The sequence below is a fragment of the Poecilia formosa genome, unplaced genomic scaffold (assembly GCF_000485575.1).
Source record: "Poecilia formosa unplaced genomic scaffold, Poecilia_formosa-5.1.2 Scaffold74, whole genome shotgun sequence".
NCBI classification, from domain to species: Eukaryota; Metazoa; Chordata; class Actinopteri; order Cyprinodontiformes; family Poeciliidae; genus Poecilia; species Poecilia formosa.
In genome coordinates, this window is record NW_006800013.1 from 529,720 (window position 1) to 553,351 (window position 23,632).

Here is a 23,632-nt window from a genome sequence, read left to right on the forward strand (position 1 = left end):
CCCCCTCTTTTCTTAAAAATTACATGCTTCACCTGCTGGAAGGGTGGATATTATAGGTAGGTGGGGTTCCCATAAGGAGACTTAGTCATGGTGTGGGAGGCTTATTATTAATAATGGCCACAATTACATAACCGGAAATCCTTTAGCCTACATCTGAATAGTATATATTTGCTGACAGACAATAAAACCATGTCATAATTGATAATTCAACAATTATTTGTGTAACAAAGTATTAATTGCATTACATTGCAATGTTGTGGCTTCTGTTTCGACAAATGCACTTATCAAGAAAGGGAATGGAGTCTTATGACCACACTTCCACAATGGATTGAGGGAAATGTAGCATCAGAAATTTTTATCTGCAAATATTTTGAAGTGTGTCTCTACTTTTGCACATCTAGAGATGGAAATGTTTTCCTATTTGTCTTTAAAAAAATGAAACTCAGTCAAATTGTAGAGACGAGAGGATACCCTTTTGCTCAGATGAAGAAGAACGTCCTTACAGCATGATGCTGCCACCACTGTTTCTCTCTCCTTCTTAGTGGGGGCATTGTGTGAGTTTTTCCTCTGGACAGTGTTAGTTTTTTTCTGGTCATACAGTCCTGCATGTGGGTCAAAAACTTTGTCACATGGGATTTTTATTTCATCATTTTAATGTGTCCACTGTGATTTTTTGTCCATATACAACATTTTTTGTATATCCGAAATAATTAAAATCAGTCTCATTTGAGCCACTTCTACATGTTTGTGTCCGTACATGTCTAGCAGAGCTGCAAAGAAAACATTTTATGACTTTTATTGAACAACGGATTACTTCTTGCCACTCTTTATGATGGCCAGATTTGTGAAAAATACAACTAATATTTGTCATGGTGAAAGAATCAGAGAAATCACCTGAGCTGAGATTCTCTGCAGCTCCTGCAGAGTTACTTTGGGATATTTGGCTACTCTTCTGACTGGGGTAATTACAGGTGGACAACTATGCTTTGGTTGTTTTGTTGTGCCACACTCTTTCTATTTTTAAATAATAAGAATTAGAGTCCAACCAGCATACATGAATAATCCCACATTAAGGCAATTTAGAGATACCACATTAACCCATTATGTATGTTTTCTAACTGTTGGAGGAACAGAGGCAACTATGCAATCTCCAGTCAAAAAGGTCCCAGCTGAGATTTGAAACTCTGCCACATGTTGCAAGATGACATTGCCCACAAGCTGCTAGGCAGAAGTTGTGAAAGACTGGCTAAAAGACCATGGCAGACATTTTTACACATTGGTCAATAGAATCCAGACTGTAACCTCTGACATCTTGCGGAATGCCGTTAGGGTTAGTTTTAAGCAGACGTCACACAAAGTATTAAGTACTTCAAAAGACACACTTCATCCTTGGTGGGAAAAATGACGTAAAGAGAAAAAAGTTAAACGTACTTAACACTGTTCATCTTGCCAATGTGAGCAGAGATGTAACACTTGGATCACCAGAGGCATTTCATTTGAGATATTTTGTCAGAATTCCAAACAAGAGATTTAGGTGAAAAACAAGATATATTTTGTAATCAGGTTACAGGATCCTCTTGGACCGACAAATTGTTCAGTATTTTAACACCAGCTTTATTTTCACATCTCATGTCCTACATTTACAGGAGTTCACAGGCCTGCACCAACCAGTTCAAAGAGTATGTGGAGTTGAAACTGCACAGTTTGCATAGTTTAATTTAGCACATTCGTGACAAAGAAAATATGAGTTGACTAAATCTATGCAGAACACCCAGTGTTTAAAACCTCCAAAGTATAAACACAGCTTTTTGGCTTCTGTCTGGGCTGTCTGACATACCATATGTAGAACATGAGAATAGTCTTTTTCAAAACCCTGTAACTCAGGCTGCTGAAAACCTTGTTTTTGTGAACCTTGAGGCTCTTACACTGAGGTTGTCTCAATCCTTTAATAGTCATAATTTCACTGTAAGTGGGTTAGCTTCTACTGTGTCCACTCTGTGAGGAACCTAGACTAGTAGGCAACTTTATTACATAACCAAGAGCAGACGAGTCACACTGAGTAACTGCTGCAGCTTTAAGTGGCATGAATCAATAAATGATGACTGTTGAAGTAAAAGGCCTTCCTGTCATTTGACCCTAAATGTGCAAGGGGTGCTAAACTGACAGTAATGCATGCAAAATGAACTTTAGTTGAAACCAGAAAGGAAATTAGCATTTAGAGAAGCTTAATGAAAAACTTTAAAGGATTGAATGAATTAAAAATATTCCCATTTACTAAGCAAATAAGAAATCTGTAATGTTCATCCAGACAAGAGGTAAAACTTTGCCATTTTCTCCCCCCAAAGGGACAAGAATAGTGTTAAATCTTCCTAAAAAAATGACACAGATGCATCAAGCCTCAGGCTTGTTTGGAAGCATTTTGTTTTTCTTTTTGCTACACTTTGAGGGTTACGTGCACAGTGAAGGTGGTTTTATTAGTATCAGAGTTCAGCATCACTGCAGCTGTGGGGAAACTGCAATATCTGGCCTGACATCAGAAGTGTTAAAGTCTGAAACATTCTCACATTAGCAGATTACTTAAGAACTAAATGGAGCTCAGTGAGATGATGAAACCTTAAAGTATTGCTTTATAACCAAACTCTGCTTTAATTAAACATCTCCACAGCTTTCTCCAAGACCTGTCATTTCTTCACTAATGTTCCAACAAATCTTCACAGAACTAAGAACATACTACACACAGATGACTTACTATGCAAGTGCCAGTGGAAGGCAATTGATTGCACTGAATTTTATTTAGGGGTATCGTAGTATAGACGGCGTAAAACACAGACATGCTTTTTATATGTTTTTGGAGAGAAAAACTACTTTGTGATCTATTATAAGGGTTTGGGTTTGCAACATTTACATCCCAAAAAGCCATTTTTACCCTTGGTTCAGTTTGGAGCAAGTTTTGTTGCTCAAAGAAATAAAACTTACTTACATGTACATGAGCTTTTAAAAATATGACAATTTGTTAATTTGTCGTAGTTGAACCATTTTACTGAAACTTTTAGAAAAAGAAGATGGATGTGAAAAATTACATTTTTGTGGGTTTGTTGGTCCTTTCTCATTTTAGACAAATGTGTTGTTGCTAAACTGCACAAAGGGAGCAACTGCCATCACGATGTGCAAATCTATTAATATAAGCACCCATATCTTTGGCTTGGTACTAAAATACCATGGAGTTGTTCCAACTGGCTGAAAGTGACACGAGGATATTTCTGCTCTGAAATCAATAAAGTGCTAGCATCACTCCTTAAACAGAAACAAAATCCATAATGCTGCCCTGAGAAGGCGTACAACCATGCAACCCACATCCAGAACAGAAAAAATAAAAATAAAAAAATCACCCAGTCGGAAATGCTGCACTGTGGAAAATAACTTTAATAAAACTCTTATGGAAAACAAAAAAAGGCAAAACAATAAAAGCCTGTACATTTTGCGATATCCAGTGTTTGAGACTTCTGAAAGCTAGTGGTTCTGTTTCGCACATAAACCAGGAGACAACATGAGCATAGCATAGGCTGAGGCCTGGACCCAGAGGTTTAGATGACAGGATATGGAACATCTACTTGGATATTGCACAAAGATCGAATACAGATGCAGATGCTGCAAGAGCACCATTTGTCCAAACAAGTAGGTCTGCATCACAGTCTTACTCTCTGCTGACAAATCCCACCCACCTGGCTGCTGACTCCGCCCACAGCTGCTTCTATCAAAGCAAATGCATGTAATAGAGCGGCACATGTTTGCACATTCAGTTTGGAAACAGATTATTAAAAACACAATAAAATTATTAAACATATGCTGTCATGTTTTGGTTGTAACATTACATGTAAAAGCATCGGCTTTGACATCATTGCTTGTTGGTCCTTTAAAAAGATGTCAAACAGGACAGTCATAGTAATGCTTCCAACTCCACAATGTTAAAAAAAAAATTCAAATAAAAAATAAAATGAAGTGTTTAGTTTATTAAAAGTCTTTTTGAATTACTCAAATGACTCGTATGTCTCTAAAAACATTCCAGTGTTCGAAGGTCCAAATGAAGCAAGAGTCAGACTGTGGACCAGAAGGCTCAGAGAATCTTTTTCCTCCAAGAAGTCACCTTTTTCTGTTTCCCTCACATGTTTCCTGTGTGGACTAGTAAAGTAGTCTGGCACATAGATGTCTCTTACACAGTAAAAACAAAACAAATACAATCTTCTCGCAGTTTCGCAGCAGACTTTCAAGCAGGTCCAAGGTTGTACTGGTTGTGGCATTCAGTATTTCAAGACGAGGACGAGGACAACTACGTGTCTGTTTTAACCGCCGCCATTTTCTTTGTCTTCACAATCTTACTTGATGCTCTTCTGGGGTGTCGTCAAAAATATGGCGGCCCTTTTCATTCGAGTCTCCACTTGCTGAATCCAGCCTTCCTCCAAACACTCCAGCAGTTAAGTGAGGCTGCAGCCACCTGACCGGGGAGGTCCTGTCAGACGTTTCGGCTCGGGCGAAGAGGGATCAGTTCCGTTCCTCTGGCTGGGTTCTCCACCAGCTGTTCAGTCTGTGCAAAGCTTGCAAATATCGTCAATGACGGCGATTCCACAGAAATGATTCCAGACCATACTGTCAAAGTCTGAGGTTGCCATGCCAAAGTTAAAGAAGGTGATGAGGTTGCAGGGTAACTGAACCATTTTCAGAGTATATTTACCCAGTTTACAGCACGCAGGGTTGAATCTGCTTGGGTTTCAGATTTGAGCTAGATTCCCTTCTTTAATTCAGGGTAAATGGTATATATATTCAAGTCACCCCGTCTCTTTGGCACATCTGGCCCCTTCCACACATTCCCTCAACATTTCTCCAGACCCCCAGTTTTTAAGGTTGTTCCAGCTGGTCTAGGAGCGGTTGTCTTTGGCCACGTTGTGGGCCATCCAGTTGACCTTGGTTGTCCAACTTTCTCTCAGTGCTTCATCAAACTTTTGGCGGAACTGCTTCAGGGCCTCATCGTCTGTCTTCCCCAGAGCAAGAGAGTCCTGACAGGGGGAAGCGGAAGAGAGATTAGTGGAGAGTGTGGGAGGAAGATGATGCATAATAATAATAATAAATAATAATAATAATAATAATAATAATGATGAATAACACACAGCTTCTTCCATCCACACACAAAGCCAACATAATTGGCCGATTCAATTGGGTATATTAGTTATGTGAACAAACTTTGGAGTACGAATCTGAACCAGTTAAGCTTAACTACTCAATCTTTTAAAACTAATTTAATATATAAATAAAAAACTAGTTAAACTAAAGTTATTCAACACCATCAGATGAAAGTAAAATTAAGACAAATTACAGAATAATATACCAGCAGTAAGGATTACCAGCAGTAATCCTAGTTATCAGGATTAAGAAAAGTTAAAAATAGAAGAAATATGCCATTTAACAAACAATACAAATATGCTGAAGGTTTCTGTTAAAACAACCCAGGGCTCTATTGCACCTCAGCAGAACCGGGGCTGATTGTCTTTATGTATCCTGATAAAGCAATTTATGACAAAGAAGCCCCAACCAAATGGTGAGCGCCAATAACTCAGAGTTCAAGCACACACTTTTCAGCAGGCCTACATTTTCATTTTGAAACTTCTGTTGGTGTTCAGCAATATTTTACGTACTAAAAGTAAATTTTAACTTTTCATTAGCTGGAGGCCACATTAAAATGTAACAGCATTAATATATCACTAAGCAGGGAGTGACTCTACATAATACATGAGGTTCACTTTATGGCCTATATTGCTTTATTGAGATGAACCACAACATCACATCTACAAGATTAGAAATGTTAAATTAGGTGTTTCTGTCACATTAACAAACTGAGGTCAAAATTAGAATTAGCTACATTTCAGCAAATGAAATTTAGCTAATTTTTAGAATTAAATTAGCTATGGAATCTTCTATTTTCCATCATCAGGGAGCTGACTGGAAAATGGAGGATAGTTAGGGAGAAGACTGGTGATCAGAAACAGGTACTGAGAAATGTTAAAGTAGTAGTAAAACACAGGCCTTCAAAAACAGCTGCTGCTTTGGTCTGAATCTCTTACATAAACTACCACTCAGAAGTTCTGGTTAAACATGTCTCTCCATGTTAAAAAGGTCAAGCTGTTGGATGTGAACACAGCTGCAGTCGCTCTGGCTGTCTCAACACTGATGACTGTGTCCTGCCACAGCCTCGGAGTCTGGCCATTCTTCCTCGTTAAGATATACTGCTGTTGACAGCCGTTACCATGGGAATCTGCGCTGCTCGTGCAACACATGCGTCATCGGTAGACCGCATGAATTCTGAAGCACAGCAACACCAACATGAGCTTAGCTCGCGAACCAGACTGCATATGCACACTGCTGCTACACTGATTAACAACAAGTTTCCCTTAACAGCCATACGGATGGACATCATCAAGGAGCCGGAAGCATGAAGCTCTGATGTGTGCAGTCAGTGGTTATTGACAGCTATGGTGAATGAATTTTTGGGGGTTTTCTTTCTAGAGCGTTGCAAACTTGTGTCAGTGCAGCCACAACTGAGCGTGCACCGACTACCTGTGGTCACAACCAGCCTCAGGCTATTGCATAACTCAAAGTGCATCGTCATACTGAAGCTCAGCTCAGGGCTTCTTAATGGGTCACAGGAAAAACAGGACAAAGTGACTCAACTCAAAACAAAGTCTTCAAAACTGTTGAATTTACACACTTTCTAATGTGTATTTTATTGGGATTTAAATGCGACACCAACGTAGAAGTGGACAAGTTGAATTGAAATACGTTTTTTTTACCAAATAAAAATCTGGCAAAGTAGTACTTGTTCCAGCAAGTACAACTGGAAGTCTTAGATGAATGTTTCTACCAATTTTGCAGATCCAGAGCAATTGTAGGGAATTTTATTTACGGGTATGTACAAAAAGTTAAACAGGTGGGAAAGTTAATACTTTTACAAGATACCACACATGTACCACAATGATTTGCATTGTGTCGTGAAATGACTGGTCTCAAACCGATCCCACGATGGTGGATGTATCAAAGAAAATAAAAAAATATTTACATTTATTAATTAGCATTCCAAAAATTAGGATCGTAAAAATAAATCATCATTGTTGCTTGTGTTTTCCTTCCACTCAGATTTCCAACAATATCCTTATATACAGCTTTGTAAATGGAAAAAGTGAAATCTAACCAAGAATGAGTAGAAATTTCCACTGGTAAACATTTCCACCACTTGTTGACACAAATTTCTTCAGAAGCATGTCTGGTATGTAACCGCATGCAAACTGCATTTTGCTGCTGGACAAAATCAGTTTTAAATCCACATGTACTCCTGCTTCTCAGCAATTGGTACCTTTAGGTATTGGATGTCTTTGACAGAGGTTAACTCAGGTAGTCCAGCAGTCAACATGAGGGCAAACAGCGTGATGAAGAGGTTGCCGTTCTTCCTCAAGATAAGATAAGCGTCCTCGCAATATTGACGAAAACTAGAAAGAGAAAAGGAGGAGATATGAGCACAGTTGTTTGTCATGTTATGCAGCTTCTCGACTTCAATGAAGGGGAAAACAATTTCATACACATCAACTAGAGACTTCCGATAATGCTTTGTTACTCAAGCTTTGGAAAACAATTTGACTGAAGTTGTGCAGGCTGGATAAATTTGATAGATGTGGAGCTTTTGGTGTTTTTGCTTTTATAAAAACACAAAGTAGATTCCAGTGTTTGTATTTTATGCATGCTGAGCTCAGAAAGCAAAAAGCCTTTCAGCGATGTTGTCTGCATGAGCTAAAGTAGACCATAGTGGTTTGGTGGCAGAGTGATCTTACTGGAAGTTTTGTTTTGAGTTTTTTTTATCAGTGGAAACATGACTGAGCTAAATACATAAGACCACAAGCTGTTCATAATAAGCGACAACTTCCGTTTTGTCTAAGACCAACCAAGTGCTGAATCCTGGGGCCCCAACTTGCTGCAGAGGAAAGATGTGATTCTAAAATGGTTCAAGAAAGCAGAAACAATCACCATTTCTTCTCTTAAGTCAGTAAAAAGTTCTTGTATAGCTTTAAGCAACTTACGGCCTTCAGTTTTTGAACATACCCATCATTTGTCATATTGGTACCCATGTCCGCTGAATTTTAATAATAATAATAAAAAAATAAAAATAAAAACTTTAAAGACAAAGATCAAAAACAACAAAAATCAAAACAACAACAATCATCAATGCTGATCATTTCCTCTGCGTGCCAGCTGCCATTGTACACAATGTTCCGACTATACTTGTACCCACAGACACCGCAAGTGCTGATGCAACAACCACCCACAACTGTATTTAGCAGCTTTGGATGTAAACATCATGAGATATGACAACTTTTTGCAGCTCACAACAAGGCTAGCTCAATAATCTAGTTTAGAAGCAATTACAGCGAATAATGTTTTTTTTCTCTATTCTTATTATCTTAAAGACTTTAATTTTACTACAGAAAGTAACACATTATGTTATCATGTATATCTGTTGTACAGATATACATGTAGGTATGGATCTAGGCCACAATAACAAAGACTAACTGTGTTGAAGGGGTATTCCACCTCTAGCAACAGATCTGACTTCACCCATAACCAGCATGAACCGGTACTCTGAATGCGTTGGCAGTGTTGTTTTATTAAGTCTTTGAATGACACAGTTGCATACTGCATGAATGGAAGCGGGAGGTAAACAGAGCTGAGGTTTTGCTCTTGTTCTCACACCACAATTAAAAATCTACTCTTGAATTTACATTCATGTGCAAAAAATTTACTGTGCGTTACAAAAAGTCTTTGTATTTTTCTGTCATTAATTCTCATCTTTTAAATGCACTTGATAAATAGCTTTTACAGTCTTTATCTCTAGGCATAAGGGAGATAATTTTCTTAACCAAATTAACCAGCCTCTTTTACAGCCAGTCATGTTCTTCCTCAAACTGCATCTTCCTTTAATATAAACAGGACGCTCGTCCACAAACCTGCCTCAATGTCCTCCAGCTGCGAATCTTTGCTGCAGCCTGGTGGTGGAAGGCAGTACTGCAACAATGACCTCAGCTTTTTTAAAACCATTCACAGGCACAAAAGCCAGTTCTTTATAGGATTGAGTTTTAACTTACAAGTTTTCTTCATACATGACAACAGCAGTAATCAGACATTACAACATTTACTGTACTATACCGCTTAAACCTACGTTAGTTTATCATACACATTTGAAGATGATCGAAATTTGCAGAGATGGGGAATTTTTAAATTGAGAAAACATCAAATCATATGTTAAAAAAAACCTCCAACTGAACTCCATACTTTGGACCAACATAGAATTGATATCATCATAGCATCTACTGTACGTTGTAAAAGTATTTATAGACTTTAAACTTTCTCACATTTTGCAGTCATTTGCTACAGTCACAAACTCAAGCATATAGGTCAAAATGGCTTTCCAAATTTTTTATAAATACAAAAAGTGTGGCAGGAATTTCTAGTCACCGTTTTACTCTGACACCCCTAGATGAAACTCAGAGCAACCAAGTGCCTTCAGAAGTCACCTACTTTGTTAACAAGTCCATCTGTCTGTAGCTTAAAATCTACAGAAATACAGCTGGTCTGGTAACACAACAGTGTACGTAGCTGAAATGTGTAAAGTTTAAATTGGTGTGAATACTTTGCAAGGTATTTGATGCTTTTGTTCAGGCTGGTAAACCTAAACAAAGAAGTATATATTAGCCGTTATTAAAATGTGCCTGTTTGGTTTATTATTGCATCTATGGATATGTAGGCAAATTTTAAGTAAATCTAAATCTACTCATCACCATAGCACTCAACAGCTCTGTCAAATTGAAAGAGATTATAAAAAGTTTTTTGCACCTTTGACTTGAAGTAATTCAGTAGTATTGTTTCAATGTGATTTAGAAACAATGGGAAGTGGAAAAAAAAGACAAAGAGAGGAACAAACCTGCCAAATTTTTCCGTGTTCCCCGTCTTGCCCTGCTGAATGACATGGATGAAGTCATGTGTGAGGATAAAGGGTACGCGTTCCCTCTTGATGCCGAACTTGGACTTGAAGTTGCCAAGGATGTGACCGAAGTCTATGTGAAACAGCTGACGGGAAAACACGGCAGAAGGTGAGTCGCACTGACACGAGGAATGAAACGAGCTGATGAAAATGTTTCTCCTGCTTGTCTGACCTGCCCCGTGCTGCGGACCATGATGTTGTCGCTGTGGCGGTCTCCAATGCCCAGGACGTAAGTAGCTACACAGTAGCCCGCACAGGACAATGTGAACTCCTCGATGGCCCGGTCAAGAGCGTCACTGTGAGCACGGGACACATAACCATGATGAAATGTAAATTCTTTTTAAATTCCCAGCAGCTACATTTGAACTCCATCATACCCAGAGTTCCTTTCTTTCAGCCAGTTTAGCAAAGCGTCCTTGTTGAACGCCGCGGTTGCTGCAACGTTGCTGTTGGTCAACTGGATGTTGGCGATCGTGTCTGCTGATGAGACCACTTCAATGAGTCCTGCTCTGTCACCCGTTGCTAAGCAACCATATGGAACGATCCTTAAGAAAGAAGAAGAAGAAAAGATTTGGTATGAGGAGTGTTTTATTTGTAGATTGTGGGCACATTTTATTGGCCCACAGTGTAAACACTAGTAAAAGTGGAGTAAGGATGGGTGGAACAAGCCTGGTGACAATCACAAGTGAAGATATATTATAGTCATTTTATATGAAAAGGAATAAAAGAAGCTCTACTTTATGGAACTGACTGCGGTTGCCCGATCCTACACTTTGTAAAAACAGAGCAGACAGTGATATTTGTTTTGTGGTATAGTCTATTGTTCACCTAAACTTAAAAAAGAGTTTCTTCTTCACCACAGAGAGCAGGGACCAAAACAAGAGAAAGTCTGCACTCCTGAATTATATATCAACACAAACTAGACGTTTCCTGGCCAATCGCAGATTACAGATCTTTTAAAAAGCCGATTCTGATTTTGGCCGATACCAATTATTCAGAAATTCAGAAATGTCGCTAAATATAGCAAGAAAGCTGCTGTGTTGGCAACAGTAGGGTGACTACTGTTAACTGCAAATGTGCAGACATGGCCTGGTGGGCCGGTCTTTCAGTCAAACCCCTCTCACTGTAGAGCAGAAGAGGACAGTGGGTGATTTTTAAACCTTTGGTGAGGTAGATAGGATCAGGGAATAAAATCGGCTTCATACTCAAGTATCAGCCGATCACTGAACTCCCAAAATTAAGGAAATCTGCTGGCCAATAAATGGGTGTACCCCCAACACAAACAAAGAAACTCACCTGAGGTCCAGATTTTCTTCCTTCCACAGAAGATCCATCAACCTCAGTATCTGTAGGGTCAACATGTCTTGCCTCAAGTCTAAGAAATAAAAATGACAATGAAAGATGAGCTAATGTTCTGATTGGAATATAATCAGCCATTTATGAAAGTTAAATATACTATTTGGTTTTATTAGATCCCTGTAATGCTTTGCAAAACTATTCATACACTGGGCCAGCTTACAGGGGCAGTAGCAGCAAAAAACCTTTATACTGTGCATGTTTTATAAACATTATTATTAAACTCATGGGCTCTCTGCATGTTTTGGTGATTGGTTTACTAATCACCCAACTGGATTTTATGCGGTTGTATCGAAGTAAACGCGGGGGCAAATGCAAATATATTTCTATGCATCAGTTTTGAAAGCCTTGATTTTTTGTCCCTCTTCTTCACACTGAGGTATATTTTGTATCAATCTATAATTAAAATAACATTTTTGGTTGTAAACAGGAAATCATTGCACATTTAATTTCCCAACCCCGGCTTCATGATTGTGAGATTCCTACCGTCTCCATTTTTGAAGATGATTCCCAAAGTATCTCCATTAAGCAGCTTGTTGTTGTAAACAATCCAAAGAGGCTTCATCTTGGAGTCCATATAGCGACACTTCTCCACACTAAAAGCACAAGGATGGAGGACAAAGGGTTATCTGCAGCTCAGCGCCGTTTGCTGCCACCCAGAGCAGGGATCGTCATGTGAGCAGCTTTCTTACCTGATGTCAGACAGCAGCACACTGGGGTTGAGAGGGGAGCTCAGGTCTGACAGAGCCTCCGAGTAGCCGCTCTGTCTCAAACACGTTATCATGGCCTCCTTGGTCAACATGGCCTCCTTTGTTTTGCTTCGAGCGTTTTTAAGGGTTCCCAGCTTGATTAACTCATTGACAGACTTCAGCTTAGTCAGGGCTTCCACCTGGAAATGAAAATAAAAGAGTTCAACTACTAGAAGGATATTTTAGAAGGCTGTGTTGTTTGTTTGCAAGCAGTAAAACACATTTCTGCTCCTGACAGCTAACCCACATTCCTACAAACCAGACCGTGTTTGCTTTGTGCAACAGGAAAGTGGTGAGATAGTCGAGGAGGAAATGGGAAGAAGTGAGGTCAAAGGTTAGAGGGCAGGACACAGACAATAAAAGCCACAAATCTTGCCCTGTCAGGGTTAACAATAGAGCAAGACTCTGAAAATATCCACTTGTCTGACAGACATAAATCTAGAAAGAAACCAACACTTCTGCCTATAGCAGGACAATACGCTTTTTAACAGGTATAACTAATTAGATTTACAACTTGTAGGTTGAAAGGGGGATAAACCAGACTGAATGTATCTTGCCTGTTTCTTTAAAACCTCAATATGAGGGATGCTTCCTCTACAATAGGCCTCCAGGATGAGGGAGAACTGGACTGAAACGGCTGGCATGTGGATCTCTGACCTGTAGGGGGCAGCAGAGAGGAGGGAGGAAACAAATTAGTTGCATTATTTGTAACTCATTTGTTACAAACAATGTAACAAATGAGCATTAATCAAGCATTAGTTTTTAATGCTTGATTTTATTTTTTAATGAATGAATGGTCTTTATTTTGGATACATACAAATATGCATCTCCAAGGAAGAGAACAAATCAATGCAGGGAAATATTTGTACAATTAATTCATAATCCCAACTTAAAAAATACTCATCAGGCATCAAAAACATTTATTTTACATTTCAACATTTTTCTTTTAAATTAAGCTTTTTGGAGCATGCCAGATCTAGATAATTCCAAGTCACCTTTAAGGTCATTCCACAGATTAACACTCAAACCTGAAACATTTCTTTTTGTATGAGTTCTTCTTACTTTACATGTTTCAAAAATAAGCAATCGTCTTAAATTATAATACCATCCCTTTAATTAATACATTTTGGATTCAAATAGGAAGACATTTGTTCACTACATTGACACGTTTTATATAGGGTAACCAAGATATCCAAGTGTAATGCAATATGTTTGGCAATGTTTTTATAAGTCAGAATCACTTTAATAATGTTTATTTTTTCATGGTAAAGACACGCTTGGAAGGAGTTGTGACAACCTCAGTTGTCACAACTCTAAACCTGTAATGTAAACCTGTATTATTAGTTTAATAATACACTCAATTACCTCTGATGAGTGACATATCCACATTGTTACTGTCGGTAGATTTTTTTATTCTTAAACTTTCAAACAACTTCTAGCACATCATCTGATCAAATCACCCAGAGAAATGGTAATAATTATTAAAATTACTTTGGAACTGTTTATGAACATCTTTTGGAGGATTACATTGCCAAAAAAAAACAACAACAAAACATTAAACTAAATCAATATCCTCTATATGTTCAGTTTAACTCTTTAATGATTTTTATTGCACATCTTTTGTTGCTCAGAGACTCACTCACCGAAGGTGCCAGAAGAGGAAGTGTCCGATTTTACGGTTCCTTTCTGCACGTTCCAGCAAGAAGTGGGTGAGTGCGCAGTCATAATAAGGCTCATAACGCAACACCTGCACCAACTGCAGGAGGTACTGGGACAGTTCCTCATCGCTGGCAGGAGGAGAGAGAAAACAGGAACAAAAACAGAGGCGTAGTGGTTAGTGGCTGTTTCCTGGCAATAATTTCATGAAGACACTTAAATTGACCTTAAGGGTTTTCACAGACTTCTGCCAAACGGAACATCACCTATTACCTATTAGCAAAAAGTGTTTTGTGCTTTTATAAATATTGGGATTTGACTTTGATTTGTCCAAGTATTAATATAAACTGATGAATGTGTCTACCTCATGTCCCGCAGGCAGCCCACAGCGTACTCTCTGACGTATTGATCAGGATAGTTGAAGTCCAGAAGCTCCAGAGCATCTCTGGGACAAAGTTTGGGCCAAATCTGAAGCAGGGCCTGGAGCTGAGAAACGCACACTAATATGTTAAAAATGGCAGATATCTGACTACTCTGTTAGCTGATAGTTTCAATTTACAATAGGAATGGAAAAACACTTTAATTTAAATATTTTAGTAGATTAAAAAATATAGAATAAATAAAACTTATTAGCAACGAAGTACAAATAAAGTTTTGTGTGTATCATATTGTTTGTTGTATTTATGAATCGATTGTTATTAAGAAACTGTAATTAACAAATAGCTATTCTGTTCCTAATATGAGCTGCAATAATGGTACCATCACTTAAAACAACATAATAAGAGTACGTCTTAAAATACAATAAAACAGCTAACATATGGAGATCCAAGAAGAGGGAAGTAACATATTTCTACAAGAAAACCGTTTTGTTGGACAGAGGAAATTGTAAACTGAAAATTAGACTAAAATCTCCATCACCAATTAATGAAAAAAATATGCAAGAATGTACTTGTATGTAGATTAAGACTGATGAGATGATGCCAAACCTAAGAAAGATCTTGGTTGTTCACACTGAGGTATATTTTGTATACCCGTTTTTAACAACAGACACTGTGGCTAACCTGGGCCATGTCGTCATGTTTGCTCCACTTAACGGAGAGCAGCAGCTTTGGTAGAGACTGGGGGAAATTCTCACGGCAGTCGTGACGTAGTGTCCAAATTAAATCCTTCTCGTTTTCACACAGCTGAGAAAGCGGGTCCCGCTCCATAATCTCCTTCAGTTCTATGTGGAACTTCTTTCCACCGCGACCCTGAGGGCACCATGAGAGAAGAAGTCAAGTTGAGAAGCTGGAGAAAGTTTAAAATTAGAAAGAATAAAGGTACGACAAGGTGGTTTGTCATCAGTTATTTCCAACTATTGATGGCTAGGGTTAAAAATTGTGTTTCTATTGTTAAAAATGTATGCTTGTCTAATACATATGTGTGGATTTGTGCATTATTTTCCTTTTTATTAAAAAAGTACAACTAAGGAAAAGGTTTTACTGATTTAATGGTTGATAATTAAAAGTGAGGTCTGGATATTAAAATAAAATTAGAAAGAGTTATTGTACAGAACCACAAGAGGGCAGCAGTGTAACAAAGCATGCGTGCCCTTATGATTACAGGACTTACCGTATATTATAATCTCTCAGAAGAAAACTAAACCTAATAGATTTACTTCAAAGAGATTTTATGTGAATGTGGTCGTTATATTGCATAAATACTGAGAGGAGATACATTCAAATTGAAGCAAACGAAAGTCCACAGTTTCACACACATAAAACTGAATGGCTTTGTGCAGACATGCCCTCTGTGTAACACCGATTACGTAACCTGCGGTGACACACCCAGCAGTGGGTTTCTAGTTGAGGGGTGTAAGAAACAGGAAGACCGACAAGTAATCTGATTAGTCTCTCTAGTTTTAGAGGAGAGTGGATGGTTTGGGAGGGTGAAGATTTTTTACTAAACACCCTGCCAAGTGATAACAATGGGTTTCCAGGGAAACCGGGTATGGGTGCCTGTTTGAAAGGTTCAACTTGAGCTGTGTCTGTGTGAAGGAGAGAGAGTGTGAGAAATTTCTCAGCATGTAATTTCACTTTAATTCAAACTGGTATGTGTTCTGAATTAATGAATGTGAGCTCACACAATAAATTCTCATTAGGCAGTTACTCACTATGGACATGGAGTCACTGGCTCTGGCAATCTGTGCAGCTTTTTCCAGGATCTGAAAGAAAAGCGAGTCGCTGAATGAAAAAGCATGCTCTGATGCAGCACTTCCAGCAAGTGTGCATTAGGCAAGTGGAGCACGTCCCGATCTTCTCATGCTAATAGCCACCACTTCATCATAATCACTAGGTAGCGTTCTGAGAAGCACTCAGCCACCACAATGACTGCTGAAGTCACATCTTTGAAGAAGGCCACACTAGACCTGCCAAGTTATTGATGTTCAATGTAACAGTCTGAGTGGCAAATCAATGGCAGCCATAAAAGCTCGAGTAATTTCACTGCAAAAACACAACATCTCACCAAGTATTTGGTGAGATGCAAATATAGTATTTGGTGAGATGCAAATATAGATTCTAGTGCAAATATCTCAGTACACTTTAAATAAGACAAAACTAGCTCACAAGTAACTTTTGACTTAAAACAAGATATTGGCGCTCGTTTTAAGTCAATCATTTCTTAATACTGATAAAAGAAAGTATTAGTTCCACTTATGAGGCATTTTTCTCATGTTAAAAGTGAAAATGTGCCAGTTGAACTAGTAGTTTTTCATCAACATTAAATGGTAAAATGGGAAATGGCTTGTACTTGTATAGTGCTTTATCAAGTCCATAGGACCCAAAAGTGCTTTACAGTACATTCAGTCATTCACGCACACATTCACATGCTGAATATTAAGAAATTATTAACTTAAAACAAGCTCACATATCTTGCTGAAAAGTTAATTGTAAGTTAGTTTTGTCTTATTTCAAATGTACCAAGATATTTGCTCTAAAAACTAGTGACACAATATTTGGTAAGACTTTGGGTTTTGCAGTGTTGTTAAGATTCTTACATTTTGAGCTTATAGGGATGTATGGTCCAGAACGCACCATGATTGAACCAAACAGGACTAACCTTGTCGAAAGGGGGAAAGACGATAGGAAACGGAGAGTACTCTGGAAAGTGGATGTGCAGCGCTGTGGCGTTCTCAGTGTATGGGTTGGTCTGAATGGTTCCTATTGGGTTCAGCATTTCTTCAAGTTCATCTGGGTCAAACAAATTCCTGGTTAGAATGCAGATGCTCCACTTGAAGCTCAAGAAATCTCAACTTAATGATCAAAAACACAGTTGATGTAAATGAATGTACCAGGAAAAGAAGACCAGCAGTGCAGGATAATATCTCCAGTCTTCAGCTGCCCTTTGTAGTCAAACACCATCGTGTTGACCCAAGCTATGGGGTAGTGCTGGACCAAAAAGTTATTCATTAATCGTTGAAACAATACAGAAGTGGTAGAAAGTAGAGATGAGAAAGGGTTCTGGATCCTCTTTCAGACGCACTCACCACTTTCCCTGCCTTTCGAATGGTCTGGTATTTGTTTATGTGAGGATTCTTGGTGGACTTCTGCTTCTTGACCTTATCCATGACGGCGTAGATAGCGAAGCAGAGCCGGGTCATGCGTGGTAAATCAGAGATGGAGATTTCAAACTCCAGAGCGTTGTCCCTCCAGGTGTGCTCCGAGCGCCCGCTGGTCTCGCTGCTCACGACTGGCTTGCACAGCAGTTCTGTGCCGTGAAAGAGGCCCGCCCTCACCTGGACCTGTGAATATGTACAGACATGCCATCCATTTGGTGCTGCTGATTATTCTGTTTTTACATTATTCACCAGTGCTTTGCAAAGTTTTCAGGTTGTGCAAAAATGTGAAAATGGAAAGAAAATGATGTTCACTTTACTTTGATACCCCAAAATAAAATCGAGCATAAATGCATCCCAAACTTGTTATGGTTTTATTTAAAACATTTCGTCAACCATTTGTCATTGTTGTTCCGTTTCTCACTACTTCTCAGACAGTTTCATGTATTTTCAGAGTGCCATTTTATAGCACGATTAATCTGGGGGGGGAAAAAAATTAACATATAGATTTTTCACTTAAATACATGTCTTTTTTGTACAATATTAGAAATATTTTAACAAATGCAAATAAACTAATGTTTTTCTTCAGAAAATAAACATTTTACTACCTAAAATGCAATAGCATGGAATTCATTTACTGAATTTTAACCAGGTGAAGCTACAACTTATGCATGAAGTTTTGAGTAAAACATATGAACAGATAAAGGTATAAGCAAATAGTCTTTGTGCTAGTCTTTGAGGCGGAAGCTTGGCTTGGAGACCACTGCTCCAAGGCAGAGCTTGTGGAAATAGGTGGCACTCAGTGAAAGCAAGCTTTTAGGCACTGCCAAATGGCTGCCACAGGAAATTAAAGGATTTCTCCAACATTAATGAAAGAATCAAGATGACACACCAGGTATGTTTTTGATGAAGGAATAACAATATAACATTATGTAAAGCTCACAATAGTCAATTTTCTATAATACATCCCTCTTAAATAAAAACTCAATAAACTGCACAGAAATTTATGTTAATGTGCCAAAATGTGGAAGCATTCAAGGGGTTTGAATAATTTTGGATGGCTGTATTAATAACTGCAAATGAGATAGTGCAGCTGTGTTTGCAGGTTTTTCATGGACGTAACATAAGTGTTTCAGGGAGAGTTTACCTTTGCGCTCTCTTCGGCATTCACCTTGCTGCCTTTCACCAGGACTATCCTGAACGAGCTCGACACGTCCCACACACACGTCTGGACTTGCTGAGGAGGAAGAGTGAGAGCAGAAAGGGAGAGTTGCTGAGAGTGCGGAGCAGGATTATGATGATGTAGTGTAAAAATATGTGGAGAACTCCTCTTCTTCACGCCCACCGCTTCTCAGCACAGACACACCGCAACAGTGAGGGAGGTTGGCAGGGGTCGCCGTGATGTTAGGCCAAGTGGATTTGCGAGGGTCAGCAGTCAACAGAGCAAACGGCATCCCATGACACCTACAAACTTTGCACATGACTAACTAGCTCACTTCCTGCCATCTGTGTGGTTGAAATTATCACGTGAGGGTGAAAATGTATATACTATATTTGTCTGAATGCTTCATTTTCCAAACACTGTAGTTCTGTTTACATCATTTAAATCCTGCATATTTTTCTGATTATCTATCATATTTCCATCTACAAAGCAGAACATCACAGTTCTTTACATGTTCAGAGATCTTAATCATTTTTGTTACGTTCACAAGTCAACTTTCTGTCAGTTTCTCAACTGTGAGACAGCATGCAAAAATATCAAGAAAAATCACATTGTATGAGTTTTACATAATTAATTTGTGTATTAATGCATGAAAACAGTATTTCATCACCTCCCATCAGGCAAGAGATCAGGCTCTGTCTTTAACCCTGGTGTCCAGAAATGGGGTCCAACCGACCCCACACACATAAAACTTGTATCATTTTCCACAGTCCTCTAACGTTTGCCTCAGTCCTCGCACACACAAGGGTTAAAAAGCCTCCTTTCCTCCATTCATTATCTGAATTAATTCCACCTGTATGAACTTTTTGCCTGTTTAACAAACAACAGTCCACACACAATAAAATCAGACTTCAACCTTTGCAACATGGACAAAACCAAACAGCTGCCTAAGGACACCATGGAGAAAATTACAGACCAGCACAATTATTAGAAAATGATGGAACATTAGTAATCAAGAGAGAGTTGGAGGATCTACACCTGGTCATTGACCTGCAGAGGAAAAAAGTTACCATCGTGCTTTGGGTATATTTTCTGCAAAGGGGACGGGGTGACTGCACCATTTTGAAGAGAGGATGGACCATGTATAACCCTTTGGAGAGAGTTGAAAGATTGGCATGTAGGAATGGACCAGAATCTCTACTGCAATGTGCTTAAACCTGCTCAGAAACAATAGAAAGCATCTGACCTCATGAATTGTAAGCAAAGGTTTCTGAGCCAAGCATGCAGTCCTGCTATTCTGTTGTATCGAATACATATATCATGCAATAAAATGCTAATTATTTCCTTTTAGATTCATTCTTTTAGAGTTGAGGTGTACCTGTGCTGAAAATTACAGATCTCTCCATTCTTTGCAATGGGGGGGGGAAAAAAAAAGTTACATAATGACTCAAAGTGTGATATTTATCTTCTCTCCAAGCTGAACATCACAGGGAGATCTACAGCCCGGCCGGCGTCAGAACCTCACCAGGAGTCTCTCTAATGAAGGCCAATTAAAAACAAGTATGACATTTGAAATGCGGACGCTGGCGTTGAGCTGCGATGTCACTGTGCACCTGGAAGCGGCAGCAGGAGTCGCTGATCTGCTCTAACGACGTGGCGAATGCTGGCATGGTGCTTCAGGCATGCTCTGACATACTTTAAACGCTGCCTCATAAAAGGCAGATAGCAGCTGCCAAGAGTGTTTACTTAGTAAACCTCCGCACCTGCAACATTCTGCCCAGGTGAATCAATCACCCCGTGGTGTTTCAGCTATTTTAGTGCGTAAACACTGCAGGATATTAAAACATTTATGCTATCTAGAGTACACATAATATGTTTTCACAGTGGCATCAGCATTCTGTCTTCATTCAAGTCACTGGCTATAAACATGAAAAAACAAATTCAGGGAAGGAAATGAGTTATTTGAACTGACACAAATAAAAACAACTGGCGTGCATCCATTTCTGGTAATTTGGGAATTATAAAGGCTGAAAAGACAAGACGATTGTCCTCAGCTGTACTGGACTAACCGTGGGAACTCTTCGTTTGGGAGGTAGTGGTAACGGTGGGTTGGAGGATTTGCGGCTGACTACGGCACTGATGGCAGACATTTCCTTGTCGAACATCTCCTTAATGGTGCTGGTGTGGACCAGGGTGAGGTGAGGAGGCTCCTTGGCTTGAAGGCATGTGCGGATGTACTGTAAAGAAGACGAGGAGAGGGCATGTCTAAACTCACTAAACAAAAACTACAGAAGATTCAATAAAATCTGACAAAAAACAACTTACAAACATAAATAACTTTCACAAGAAATCAAGCAGGTGCTTCAAGAGACAAACTTTTAGAGAAAATAATCCCCTGGAAGAATACTTTTAAGTTCAAACTGGAAGTACATTAGAATTTGTCATATTAAAAAACACCATATCCAGGAGTGACACACAAAATTTTATCTGAATATTTGTCTCTGTTAAAAAAAAAAAAAAAACTGCAAAAACATGGACTTTGTTGGATATTTTGTTTAGCCTAACTGCTCAAAGTCAACTCCTTTCCTGTGACCTCATATGCAGCTAGAAACTACTTAAAAACAACCTTCACAGAGTTACCCAGTATATGTCTAATATATTGTCATTGAAATGTCAGTGTGTGCAGTACACATCAGAGTGAACTGACTGGAACCCAAAAATAATTGGCTAATAGGGTCGCAGAATTATGGAAGCACATGAGAAATAGAAAAAAAGAAGGAAATGGTGCTATTCAAAGTCATCTGTTAAAAGTGGCTGTATTTTTTCATATCACAAAGTCAGAAAAAAAATTGCAGTCACTTTTTTCCTAATATCATACAGCTCTATTGCTGAATGACTACAGAATATGTGAACTCTCTGCGACTCCGTCAGCCCTGATATGCTGGTCTGGCTGCAGATTTGTTACATAAATCCAGTAATTAAATGTTTCTTGATCCCTGATCAGGTCCAGTGTGTCTCCACTGACCTTGTATTGAATCAGAGGATGATCTCCACAGAGGAACTCCAGGCAATGGCTGACTCGGAGCACATACTGACCACTCCACTCCTCCTCCTCGGGCGCATGAGTTATCAGCCACTTCTTCACAGCCATCTCCATCAGCTCAGAGGGGGTCCAAGATGACGACACCTTCAGACTTGTTGAGTCCTACAGAAGAAAAGGACAGCAAGAGAGGAATTAATTCCTCGTTGCATTAGACAATCCAGGATCCTTGAAAACAAAGGTAATTATCGTTTAGAGGTCGGCTCGCTAGTTTAATTCAGAGCTGCATACTTTAAACACTAGGAAGTTGAAAAATGGTGCTCAACAACATTCAGAAAAAAAAAAGAAATCTACTGTGGTATAAAAATATCCTTTGTTTAAATAAATGCTTTAACTCTGTTCCTTGAGAATTACAGAGGAAATGCCTGAAAGATAAAATTAGTGCTCACGCCTGTCATGATGACAAATTTTGCGATAAACCATAACACTGTTGTTTTGAGACCATTTTCAAGTATTATAATGATAATGACATAACAGTGCAAGTTCGCTTTGTCAAAGATCAACAAACTTATTCTGTAAAGAACACTGGAACTAGAAGATATTTTAAGTATCCAAAAACAAAACAAAACAAAACAAAAAAACCCAGAACCAAAAACAAAAAGTGACATTAATTATGTTTGTGTGAACAAAACTGACCTTTAAATCATCAATATTAATCATCAGAATAAAAATTACTGAGAATTTTAATTTATCAAGTGACTAATCCATTGCTTATTGCGACAAGCTTACTCATGTATAGAGATTTTATTTCTGCTTTAGAACGAGGGACTGATAAGTGTTGAATGGACCAGAGCAAAGTGGACTCTCTCCCTCTCTCTCTCTCTCCTAAAATGTGCTTAAACACATCATCCACACTTTGCCTATTACAGTGTCCGTTGAAGCTTCTCGCTTTGTTATTTATAGCCCACTGACCTGATACCAAAGATAGAATTATAATTTCCTGGAGGTTTAATAAAAATGTCATCCATTAATAATTAACAGAACATGGCCAGACCCACTATGGGTAGTAGCTCTCTCCAAACAATACCCGACAATAAAAACCTTCCGAAAACGTGTGAAGGAACTCTAAAGCAACCCCGATGATTTCATCGAAACAAAGTTCAGGGTAAATCTAGGTCACACACAATAAATTACACCATCACACTTCCTGTCTGTAATGCAGCTTATTGTGTCTGACCTCCAAAATAAGACTTCCTGCCTACATCCACCTGAGTGTACAGGAACAGCTGGCCAGTCTTTGTGTATGATGCTAATCAAAGCATGGAGTCTAGAGGAACACGACGCTGTGTTTATAATTCAAGATGATATCGCTTCTGTATGCGTGGCAAGGACACAGAGATCAGAGTTACGAGGAGGAGACGGTTCATTTTAATCAGTGATCTGCTCCCTTGAGCTGAAATGCTAATGTAAGTGAGAGTGACAGAGAATGGCATAATTTCACTGATGGTTTTGACCCACTTAGTGCCGTCACATGTCTTGATAGTTGGGATCTGTCGTTTGTGTGATGCTGCCAACTGTGGGCAGAAAACAGGCTGGAGCTTCAGTAACATGAGCATGAGCTGCTGGGGTCACATGGTTTCTGCTTTGTACTCACACAAGGTGGGTTTGTGTTGTGTAGCAGGGCAGAAAGTCACACTGTTATCCAAGAGATGGAATAAATCAATACCAGGCATCCTGTGGGTTTGGCTGAAGGGTCTATTAATACACCAATTTATTTGACATTGGTGTTTTATGCCATATTAGTGAAATTCTCAATGTAACCTAGCATAAAAATAACTCAGCATTATTGCATCAAAGTAAAATTAGCTAATCAATAAAATAATATTAAAAAATAGTTAAATATCTAGTATTTTCTTTATAATTTATTTGTGTTTGATATGTTTACAGATTTCTTAAAGCAGAGGATGCATATGGGTAGGAATGAAAGTTATTGTTTAAT

At 38.8% G+C, this 23,632-nt stretch overlaps 1 protein-coding gene across 2 annotated transcripts in view; it reads right to left on the reverse strand.

Annotated features, from left to right (window-relative positions):
* Positions 1-3,400: 3,400 nt before the first annotated feature.
* pik3cb (phosphatidylinositol-4,5-bisphosphate 3-kinase, catalytic subunit beta) overlaps positions 3,401-23,632 on the reverse strand; it is a 45,576-nt gene continuing 25,344 nt past the window's right edge. Inside the window, exons 1-19 of one of the 2 annotated variants that reach the window (XM_007555962.2) lie at positions 21,619-21,799; positions 20,663-20,830; positions 18,579-18,668; positions 17,363-17,617; positions 17,168-17,264; positions 16,936-17,066; positions 15,989-16,039; positions 14,898-15,086; positions 14,201-14,322; positions 13,824-13,967; positions 12,738-12,837; positions 12,124-12,320; positions 11,918-12,027; positions 11,372-11,450; positions 10,453-10,620; positions 10,248-10,371; positions 10,016-10,161; positions 7,400-7,532; positions 3,401-5,051 (exon numbers count right to left, since the gene is read on the reverse strand). In XM_007555962.2, coding sequence (XP_007556024.1) covers positions 4,914-5,051; positions 7,400-7,532; positions 10,016-10,161; positions 10,248-10,371; positions 10,453-10,620; positions 11,372-11,450; positions 11,918-12,027; positions 12,124-12,320; positions 12,738-12,837; positions 13,824-13,967; positions 14,201-14,322; positions 14,898-15,086; positions 15,989-16,039; positions 16,936-17,066; positions 17,168-17,264; positions 17,363-17,617; positions 18,579-18,668; positions 20,663-20,830; positions 21,619-21,750 — 2,574 coding nt within the window. In that variant the 5' untranslated portion in view covers positions 21,751-21,799 and the 3' untranslated portion in view covers positions 3,401-4,913. Of the gene's footprint in view, positions 5,052-7,399; positions 7,533-10,015; positions 10,162-10,247; positions 10,372-10,452; positions 10,621-11,371; positions 11,451-11,917; positions 12,028-12,123; positions 12,321-12,737; positions 12,838-13,823; positions 13,968-14,200; positions 14,323-14,897; positions 15,087-15,988; positions 16,040-16,935; positions 17,067-17,167; positions 17,265-17,362; positions 17,618-18,578; positions 18,669-20,662; positions 20,831-21,618; positions 21,800-23,632 lie in introns of those variants that run through there. The other variant, XM_007555964.2, reaches the window with a different exon arrangement.